General features: G+C 46.4%; 1 protein-coding gene across 4 annotated transcripts in view; it reads left to right on the forward strand.

Moving 5' to 3' along the window:
• Slc44a3 (solute carrier family 44 member 3) overlaps positions 1 to 10,569 on the forward strand; it is a 69,457-nt gene extending 58,888 nt beyond the window's left edge. For all 4 annotated transcript variants that reach the window (XM_041651968.1, XM_041651974.1, XM_041651993.1 and 1 more), the window contains 3 exons: positions 4,967 to 5,104; positions 8,780 to 9,016; positions 10,162 to 10,569. In XM_041651968.1, coding sequence (XP_041507902.1) covers positions 4,967 to 5,104; positions 8,780 to 9,016; positions 10,162 to 10,266 — 480 coding nt within the window. In that variant the 3' untranslated portion in view covers positions 10,267 to 10,569. The remainder of the gene's footprint in view (positions 1 to 4,966; positions 5,105 to 8,779; positions 9,017 to 10,161) is intronic.
• The last annotated feature ends 771 nt before the right edge of the window (positions 10,570 to 11,340 follow it).

Consider the following 11,340-nt stretch of genomic DNA (forward strand, 5'->3'; position numbering starts at 1 on the left):
CCTTCTGAAGGTCTGTGGACTCAGCTACCCCGTGCTTCCCTGAGGTCTGAGGGAAGTGGTGGTGTTTTAGCAGCTCAGGTTTGCTTTTAGGCATTCTTGCTTTATGTCGAGTGAGTAAAATCAGAACTCAGTTATAAAAGCCATTCCAGAAATCAAGTCAGCTAGTCATGGCAGGGCCGCGGGGCAAACCCCTTCCCTTCTCTATGGAGGAAAATTCTATTTACTTTTTGAAGAGTCAACAGCAACTCAAGTTCAGAGCTCCGCCACATTAAAAGAAGGAGCCGTTTCAGTCTGGGGGGAGGACAGATGGGTGCTCTCGGGGGACTGAGGGCCAGGCTGCGAAAGCTTCGGTTTTGATTTTAGGAGAGGGAGGGGACCCTTTCTGTGTCTTGGAGAACTTTCAAAATAAAGAGGCGATCTAGCCTTTGTGTTACCTAAAAGCACAATGATTAGAATTTCCAACTAAATGGGGATAACCGTGCCTACAGTGATCATTTTACTGAGTTATAGCCAAGTCATGTGATTAGAGTTGCTGGTCCACTGTGAAGCACTTAGGAAACATATATGTGCCTGTATGTGTATGCGTGTGCTTGTGTGTGTGGGTGCAAGCATACATATAAACTCATGGAAGCCTGGGAAGGACATCAGGCGGCCTGTTTTAGCTCTCTCCACTGTGCTCCCGCAGGACAGGGTCTCTTACTCAATTTGGGGCTGTCTGGGGGCCAGCAAAGCCCCATGAGCTCCCTGTCTTTGCCTCTCTCCCACACTCTAGTGGGTGACCACCTCAGCTTTTCTTTCTTAAAAGATTTATCTATTTTGTTTATGTGCGTGAATGTTTGCCTGCATGTCTGGCGCCTGCAGAGGCCAGAAGAGAGCATCAGATCCCTGAAACTGGAGTTACAGAGGGTTGGGAGCTGCCATGTGTATGCCAAGAGCCGAACCCAGGTCCTCCGTAAGAGCAGCAAGTACAAGATCTTAACCACGGAGCCATCTTTCCAGCCCCTTCACTCAGCTTTAAGTGTGGGCTCTGGGAACTTGAACTGAGGTCCTCATGCTGGCAGAGCAAGCACTCGTACCCACTGAATCTCTCTCCAAACAAGCATGATAGTCTTTAATACAAAACTTTAAAGCAAGCAGGCATCCTTTTACAGAGCCCAGAATGGGGTTCCTGAGAGGAGGCAGGACCTTGCGGAGATCCCTCTGCAGGCTTTGGGAGGCAACCATTTTTAGAACCCAGCCTCCTTCTACAAAATGACTATCCTGCCATGTCCTAGTGGAAGCTCTCGTGAGAACACCACACGGCTGTTTCTATGGCAACGAACAATGCACACCTCGAAGTAAATGTTTTCCTACAGATGGGCCTGGCGAGCCAGAGGTCCTCTCCACACGGGAGTGATGTAACATCAGTCTCATGTGTGTGACTTGGCATGCCATCTAGCCTTGCTGTGCTTGGGTACTCTCTGCTACCTTGCTGTCTTGGGGCTAGGAGGATTAAATGAGTCAGTATGTTCAGAAAGAGAGCCTAGGATGTGGTACCCTTTGTGTACTGGATGAATATTTGCAACAGTATTTAATTTCACATAAAAGTTGCATACATACTTAGAGAAGAAAACACTTAAAGGCCACAGATAAGAGATGAGAAACTCCCTTCAGGTTTGTGCCTAGCTGTTGGGGGACATAGCACACAAAGATCTGCTGGGCTCAGGGTGTTCAGTAGTCAGAGCGTCTGGGAAGAATTACAGTTCCTAGTCCTGGGCATTTGTGCCCAGGGGAGAGTTTCTTGACTTTGGGCCAGACTCTGGTTTGTCACTGTCACTGAGCCAGTGTGCTTGGTGGATGTGTGGTCACACCACAGTGCCCCTGAGTGCCGTGGCACCCTGTGTGCTTTATGGCTTGTGTGAGAACGTCTTGCAAAATTGTGATATGATGGCTTCCAGCCATACTGTGTGGCTTATTCTTTCCCGAGCCTTAGTTATTTCCTATGTGACTTAGAAACCTTTGAAGGAACTCTCTCTCGGATCTTCTCACTTCACCTGCTCCCCCTTTTTCTTTCTAAGGTTGCTCATAGAAGGTCAACCCTCTAAGGTTTAAGGTCATAGAAGGTCAACCCTCAAATCATTTGACCTGGACTAGAGATGGAGCTCAGTTGGCAGAGTGCTTGCCCACACAGAAAAGGCTGCAATCCCAGCACTCAGGAGCTAGAGAAAGGAAATCACAAGTTCAAAACCATCCTAGTTACAAAGTTTGAGAACAGGCCCGTGCCCAGTTTCACAAAAAGGAATCAAAGCAGCTCGTCCTGTGAATTGCATGTGGTCATCAACTCAAAGCGATTTAACCATTACCCTCTCTTTCCCTTGCCAAAAGGGGGCAGGGAGGGGGTCCTCCCTTAATCATTCATGATCGACATGATGTCCTTACTTCCTATTCCTCATCAAAAGCCATTCTTGCCACACTGTCCACTGTACTGTGGCTGTCTTAGTACATGACCCTGAAGCTGTCAGCTCAGGCGCACGCACACCCTGTGGACAGCCTGGTGCACCCCGTCCTCCTGATGCCTGCCAAGGAAGCAGCTTCTGCTCCGCATAGTATGGACCCACTAATGCTGAGGCAGTAGAATGCTCGGTCCGTGCCCCGTGTCTAGGGCGACGCTGCCCCGTGTCCCATGTCTGGGGTGACGCTGCTTTTCTGCTCTCACCCAGTCATTAATCTAGGTCTCGATGTGGCACTCAGGGTTCACTCTCGTGGTAAAATGCCGGTGCTGTAGTCTCTTCAGGAAGGCATATGTAATTTCCCTGTCAATGTGGTTTTAATGTTCTCTTTCAGTGGGCCATGAGATGCTAAAGATAAGTGGTTTTATGAGCCCCCCTCGAAATTTGTGGAGTTGACCCATGCATGAAAATGTATAGTTTAACCTTTAATCATCTTAGCTGAGGAATAGTCTATTTTTGTTGCTTATGAGTGATGGATAACACTAAGTTGACTGTGAGGGAGTGGGTTTCTGGGGGAGGGAACAACCCTCCCTTTCTCAAAAACAAAACAAAACAAAACTACCCTTTCCCATATGACTCGGGAGATCCATTAGGAATCAGTTAAGAAAGGGAACACACTGGGCTAGCACCTGAGAGGAAGCAAAGATGGAGAGACACGTGGTAGTCACACTGAGCACTGGGACATGGCCTGAGACATACGACTGGCCACTCCTGGATCTTTGTGATGTGAAACCTGAGGATGAAGACAACACAGGCCCTTCCTATGCCTCACAGAGGCTCGAGGAGCTGGTCCGTGCTCCCGGTGGTAAATGATGTCATCTTTGGAGACCTCCAGCTACAGGAGAGTGGCAGTCCTCCCACTTGTCGTTGCCAGATGCTGGGCTCTAGAGGACTGTGTCTTTGGTCTTCCTATCAGTAGGTGCTCTGGTCCCCTTTAATGATAAGGAAAAGGAGCTCAGAGAGGCTGGTCACTGGCCCATGCCCAGTATCTCCTGTCCTCACTGGGAGAGCTGGGATTTGAGCCTAGAGACGGTTTGGACTACAGGGTTTGTGCTTCCCAAAACCACCATGCTTTTAAATTGAGTTTTGGCATAATGAAAACTGGTGAATGTAAAAAGCAGATAGTTGGAATTTAAAGAAAGCATTCTTTGTCTTACTGACTCATCAGAGGGCTTTTGGAAAATGCCCTCAATCTTGGTTCCCAGTCTATGAAAGAAAGAGTCTGGGCTGGGGATAGAGTTCAGCTGGCAGAGTGCTGGCCCAGCATACAAGAAGGCCTGAAGTCAGTTCCCAACACCACACAAACTGAGAGTGATTCCCCAATTTCCTCAGCATTTGAGAAGATGCAAGAGGGTCAGAGGTCCAGCCCATCTTTGATGATATAGTAAATTTGAGGCCCGTGTGTGCTTTGTAAGTCCTTGTCTCAAGCAAACTAAAACAAATCTGCCATTACACACACATACACACACAATGCACATACACACACGCAAACACACATACATACACATACATGCTCACACACATGCAAATAAGCATACACACACACTTGAGCACACACACACGCATATGAACACACACCCGCGTGTATTTTGAAATTATCTAAAATTAGGAAATTAAGACGCTCACCCTGTATTTATAACAGCAAAATATTTTAAATAGCCGGTAGGCCCATCTCATTTCTTGGCCTCTATACACACATACATACACACACACACACACATCCCCATAGAAGAGAGGGGGTTCCTAAAAATTGAATTTTTAGGTGCCAAGTAACATAAAGTGCTTACATAAATACATAATTTCCAAAATGTGCTTGATTTTTATTGCTTTTCTGCCCCACCTCTTCCTTCTTCCCACCATCCTGCTATTCCCTCTGACCCGAGTTCCATTTCCTCCGGGCTCCTTCAGCAAACCTCTTTCCTGATTGCCACTCCTCCATCCGCAGGGTAAAGTACTGCTGGTTGCACAGATTCCTGGGTCTGTCTTGTTCCTGGAGGCCCACTTGTGTCAGAGTAATTGTGGGACTCCACCATGCCCTGGGGGAAGGCTTTTGCTCTGCTCTGGCTCAGACTCCAGATATTTCAGCCATCTTGAACACATAGGAGGTTATCTTCCAGGCCCTTTCCTGAGTGGCTGGTTGATTTTGAACTATGACTCCTAATTTGTACAGGAAACCCAGAACCAACGCTATCTCTCAGGCCTAAGGGATCCTGGTCCCTGAAGCCCTCACTAATACCAGAGCAGCTGTATCCTTGGGTTCCGCTCACTGGTCCCTAGGGTCTGCTCTCTTTCTGGTACCCAAACTCCATTTCCTGCCCGCCAACTCTGTTGTCTATTAAAAAACAACTTATGTTTACTCATTGTTTCCACATTTGCGGTAGAGACACTAAACTTACTGCCACAGACTCTGTATTGTCGTTCTGCTGTCTTGAAATGGCAGGGATCGCCATCCTTGTAACTGCCATCTGTCGTTCTAGAACGCATACACCGCAGCTGTCATTAACGGGACGGATTTCTGCACATCAGCGAAAGACGCGCACAAAATCCTGTCCAAGAACTCAAGTCATCTCACGTCTGTTAACTGCTTTGGAAACTTTGTCATCTTCCTGGGAAAGGTGAGACGTCTTGATTAAATAACAGAGCCTGACAATCAACAAATTAGACGATGTGGGGGATAGCTTGTGAGGGGACTCGTGCTTGTGGCTCTGGAGCAGCTGCCATGCCTCATTTACCTCCTTCGTTCCCCAATCCTGTGAGGTTCCCTGTTCCACGTGAGGCTCTCTGTTCCACACTTTCCAGGGTCCACAGTTACTATCTGAATCTTAGTCTATCTTTTCTTGCCTCTGACCAAGTCTACCATTTTGATCCCTGGTTCTGTTTGTCTAAAATGAAAATGTCAGAAATGGGTATATCTTGTGCATTGGTTTTTCAGTCCTAAAGCATAGAAAGTAGCATTGATTTGATTAATTTGTACATTATTTAAGGGCAGGAAGTCTAGAAAATGGAATCTGAGAGCCACACGTGGTGGTGGCGCACACCTTTAACCCCAGCGTTCGGGAGGCAGAGGCAGGCGGATCTCTGTGAGTTTGAGGCCAGCCTGGTCTACAGAGTGAGGTTCAGGACAGCCAGGGACACACAGTGAGATCTTGTCTAAAGAAAGGAATCCGAGCAATCGAAGTGGAACCAGTTGGATTCTGATGTCACTTGACTATCCTTTTAAAACGTCTTGTGTGGCCGGACGTGGTGGTGGAATCCTTTAATCCCAGCACTTGGGAGGCAGAGGCAGGTAGATCTCAGTGACTTTGAGGCCAGCCTGGTCTACAAAGCAAGTTCCAAGACAGCCAGAGCTACACAGAGAAACCCTATCTTGAACAACAAACAACTAAACAAAATGTCTTGTGCAGTAAAGAGGGCCAGTAAAGCTCCAGTGTGGTGTGGTGTAAAGGACAGAGCCCATAACTTGGAAACTTTGAATCTCAGAGTCTTGTGATATAGGTCCGTAATCCTCCAGCTACTCGGGAAGCTAAGGCAGGAAGCAATCACAGACAAGGCTAGCCTGGGCTATAGAGTGAGCTCAAGGCTATCCTGGGCAATTAGTGAGACCTAATTTTTATCTCCAAGATAAAAAGTTAAAAATGGTCTGGGCATGATGTAGGTCAGGGACAGAACACTGGTGTCAAATGTGTGAGGTGCTTGGAGCATAGTCCAGTGCAGCAATCAGAACAAATGTTAACCTGAGCGTCTCCCAGGCAGTGGGGATGGTAACTGAAATGCCGATGAATGAGATATGCCAGCCCTGATACACCAGCCCGATCGGTCATGTCACAGGTTCTCTCTGCCATGTCACACACTATACTCTTTTCTTGTAATGTTCATCTTCTAGGCATAACTTAGTTTGTTTGATCCCACTTCCACTTAAGGACCTATCTGTCTATCCATCATCTATCCATCCATCCACTTATCCATCCATCCATCCATCCATCCATGCATCAAATCTACCTATCTGTCTATCTATCTATCTATCTATCCATCCATCCACCATATCTGTCTATCTATCCATTTCCATCCATCCATCCATCCATCCTTTCATCCATCCACCATATGTATCTGTGTTTATGTGCATACAGCTGAGAACAGAGGTATCAGAGCCCTTGGAACTGGAGTTATAGGCAGCTGTGAGCAGCCTAATTGGGGACTGGAATCAGAACCTACGTCCTCTGCAAAAGAAGCAAGCACTCTAAATCGCTGAGCCATCTCTCTGGCTCTCCTACTTCCTCGTAGATGCTGTTGATTCTTGACCATGATCTTTCTCACCGTGTCTTCTGTATTCAACGCTAAACAAACACTCGTCTTTAGACTATTCCTCCCTGTCTCATAGGAATACCAGTTGTGGCAACTCCCACAAGTGACAAGATCTTAGTCACCAGCTGTGACCTGGGTGATGCCAAACACGGGGACCATGCCCCATTTAAGACTCTATTCTTCTGTGCTCCTGGTATAATATTTGGTGCATGACTGTCATAGTTAGCTTCCAGCATGTTAAGACATGCTTGGCTCTCACAGGTGTGTGCTAATCACACATACATTTAAGGCTCACCTGGGCCCCAGAGATGGTTCATGTGACAATAGTAACAGAAGCACAATATAATTATTTCTTTCCAAACAGCCAAATAAGGTATAGCTGCATGCAATTTGGCAATACTGTCTCCTTAGTCGGATTGCAGGTGATACATTTTCTAATTCCAAAAAATTTTTTTGGGTGCAGTTCCATAATTCTTAATGCATTTAGGTTTTTTTTACTTTAAATATAAAATATAAATTCATTTTCTTAAGATTTCTTGTAAGAAGCATACCATCCCTAGTGAGCTTTCAAGAGATATGGGATAATTAGTGACTTTAGGCTTCTGAAGGAAATAGCATTCTGAATTGCATATTCGTCTTTGCAGGCATCTAGGGGTAATGGGGCTTCCTGGTGGACTCTCACATATTTTAAGAATCTGGGTATACCATGGCCTGTGAGTGTGTTCCTGGAAATCATAATTACATGTCACAAAAGCCTGGGAGAATCCAATTATCTTGCACGCTAGCACTGGAAAGTCTATCCAATTTAGTGCCTGGAGGGTGAAACCAATGACTTAGGAAATTAATAATTCACCTACTCAATTGCTTGTAATAGAAAAATGGGGTTAAAGCCAGGAGGTGCATGCCTTTTATCCATGAACTCAGGAGGCAGAGGCAAGCAGATCTCTGAGTCTGAGGCCAGCCTGGTCTACAGAGCGAGTTCCAGGAGAGCCAGGGCTACACAGAAAAACCCTATCTCAAAAAACAAACAAGCAAAAAATGGAGTTTAAAGAAAAAAGAAGTGGGAATGTAGCACACACCTTCAATCCCAGGACTGGGGAAGCAGAGGCAGGTGGATCTCTGCATTCGAGGCCAGCCTGGTCTATAGAATGAGTTCAAGGACATCCATGGCTAACAGAGAAATCCCATCAGAAAGAAAGAAAGAAAGAAAGAAAGAAAGAAAGAAAGAAAGAGGCTTTCAAGGGGCCAAGAGTCAGCTGGTTCAGTTTGTGGAGTATAAGCATGAGGACCACCATAAAAGATGGGGTGATGTTACATGTCTAACCCTAGTGCTGGGAGGTGGGGTGGGTAAAGAAGGGAGAATCTCTGGAAGCCGAAAGGATGAGCTCCAGGTTCAATGAGACTCTGACTCAAGAAATAAGATGGAGAGCAAAGAAGGAAGGCATCCGACATGGACCTCTGCTTCCAGAGATGTGCATCATTACACACACCCACACACACCTACATCATTACACACCCCCATACACCTACATCATTACACACACCCACACACACCTACCATCATTACATACTCCCCCCACACCTACATCATTACATACCCCCCCACAGACCTACATTATTACATACCCCCTCCCACACAAACACACCTACATCATTACATACACCCCCCCAAGCACATCCTAATGTGAGGATCCTGAGGACTTTGCCTTACTGTGAGGAGAAAGCAGACTGAAAGTTTTCTGCATTACTTACATGAAGGCAAAGGCAAATACGGAGAAAATGAGAGTTCGTGTCTGTCTTCCCACCCGCCGGGCTTCCGTTTCTTCCATCCATTTTCCGTTCCTTCTTTTTCACCCTGCCCAATTCTCTTTGGGACACACACATACACAATAGCGTTACTTGTAGTATGTGTATGGGGGGGGGGGGACCAATAGCCACTGACCCTGATCGTGAAAGTTTCCAATGAGCCCTCCCCCTCCCCCCCATAGGTGCTGGTGGTGTGCTTCACTGTTTTCGGCGGGCTGATGGCGTTTAACTACAATCGCGCGCTCCAGGTGTGGGCTATCCCTCTGCTGCTAGTGGCCTTTTTCGCCTACATAGTGGCTCACAGTTTCTTGTCTGTGTTTGAAACTGTGATCGATATACTTTTCCTGTGCTTTGCTGTGGACCTGGAAACCAATGACGGATCATCAGAGAAGCCGTACTTCATGTACCCCGAGTTCTTGGTAAGCAAACACTTCATCCCGTTGTCATCTCCATCCTCGCGTCCTCCCCAAAGTATGGAAGACAGACACGGGGGAGGGGGGCGACACACCCAGTCTCAACTCTGGTCCAGAGGGCTCCGTGAGTTGCTACCTCCATCAGGCCCAAAGTTCCAGACGGGTACGGGAGCTCAGTTTTCTGAGGCAGAACTACTTCCTTACAGAAAAGCCTCTGCCCTCTCCAAAGAGAAGTGAGAATGTCACGGGGTATGTGGGCTCTTCCGTAGGACTCTAGTGGATACGGTAGTGGTTATCTTCGGCACTAACAGCTTGGTCTTGCCCCTTGGATAGTCTGGGAGTTTGAACAATCGGTGTTTATGGAAAGCATTTTGCATTTCCAAGCACTACTCATACCCATGAACTTTGGGTAGAGCATGTTGTTCTACAGACTGCTTACCTTTAATGCCAGTACTGACAGATCCACCGCCCTCGGGCCCCTTGCTAACAGGGCACACCCTCCCAGAAGCCCTGTGCTGCTTGTATCTGGAACTAACAGGCAATGGTTTCCAACTGCTTTTTTTTTTTTTTTTTTGCAATACAATAAACTGCTCATCTTTTGTCTTATCCTCTTCAGACAGAACACATTTCAACAACCGAGCTGTGTCTCCTACTTGGCTGCTGGGGGTCAAATGATATTTTAGCAATTTTCTTTCATTTTGTTGCCATAAAAATTAAAGTTTAAGCTCCTTTGGCCTTAAAACAACATTCAAAGCACTGTCGGTTCAACAGGCACTAGATTTCAGCACTCCTATGAATGCATGAATATTAATATGAACCACCCTCCATTCACAGACATACAACAAGACAATTTTTACCTGTCTTTATGATGGTTGCATTAAAGCTAACTTTAACTTGCTCTACTCTTCATGACTTGTATGTTTCCAGTTAAAAGTCGACTTTGAAATCTACCTCACTATACACGCTGGCCTTGCACTCACAGATCCGCCTGGCTCTGCCTCCTGAGTGCTGGGATTAAAGGCGTGTGAGAGCACCGCCCAGCTACTTGGAGACCTTTGACAATCAATTTCCTAAAAACTCTAGGGCCAGGAGTAAATGGCTACCCGAAGAGCTGTCACATCACTGGTGCTGGCCACTCTTTTGTTTTTCAGAGTTTTGTAAAACGGACCAACAACTTAAACAACGCAAGGTCTCAAGAACACAAGGACTCATTACCAAATGAAGAAGGCACAGAGCTGAGGCCCATTGTGAGATAGGGACCCAGAGACTTTTGTACCTGAAGAACCTGAGCGCGCTCTGACCTCGTGGTGATGCCGACACAAAGCCTACAGCTATTTTCACATGAACCAGAGCAAGAAAAAGCATGGTAAAACTATGTTTATACTGCATCTCTTTAAAAGTGCCTGGGCATGGCGACATGCATCTATAATCCATCCCCAGCAATTAGGCAGCCGAAGTACCAAGACCGCCAGTGTAAGGCCAGCCTGTGCCACACAGGCATTTAAAGCCAACCTGAATGCTATGTAGAGACCTTATCTCAACATAAATAAATAAAAATAAAAAATAAGATTGGCTCTCTGGATAGAGACAACCGCCGCCAAGCTTAAAGCCTGGAACTGATCCCTCCAGACCCGCATGGTGGAAGGAGAGAACTAATCCCCACAAGTTGCCTCAAGACCTCCACACAAGTGCTATGGCACATGCTGACACACACACACACACACACACACACACAAATACATTTAAAATGTAAGTATATCACATACTATGTAAAACTTATCTGAATTTGTGAGGTAACAATCAGCTTATCTTTTTTTTTTACGAAGGATTTTGTTAGAAGTCTCTAGAATACTATTCTTACACGGGGCAGGATGTTCTGATTCTTCCAACCCTGGGCACACACTATCAGCTCTTACACTTACTGACATAAGGCAGGCGTGAACTCTACTTAAGCAGGCACACCCAGGTCAGGCAGTTAAGCAGGATGCGACTCAGCTGGTCGCAAGCAGGCAGCTCTTTCACAAATCAGCAAACGTTACGAGAAAGCGATGCTCAACCTCTGCCCAAAATGAGACTTGCCTGGGAGCTTTTTTAATTATTATGTTTTTAAACACACCTGACCAACAAAATGTAGATGGCGTATAGAAGAGCTTTTCCTTCTTAAAGCCCTAAACAAGACTTTGAACATGAGGACGGGCACCAGTCGAGATGCTGTGTAGAACTCCATCCTAAGAGGAAGCCCGACCTGACTTACTTAGCAGGCCAGCACCTGTAATGTAAAACAAGGTCCCCTTCCCTTCCCTGCCCTAGCCACCTCTGCATTTGACAGG

Source organism: Microtus oregoni, unplaced genomic scaffold, assembly GCF_018167655.1.
Source record: "Microtus oregoni isolate MIOR12 unplaced genomic scaffold, Mior012 000000F_ref0000247, whole genome shotgun sequence".
Classification (NCBI taxonomy): domain Eukaryota; kingdom Metazoa; phylum Chordata; class Mammalia; order Rodentia; family Cricetidae; genus Microtus; species Microtus oregoni.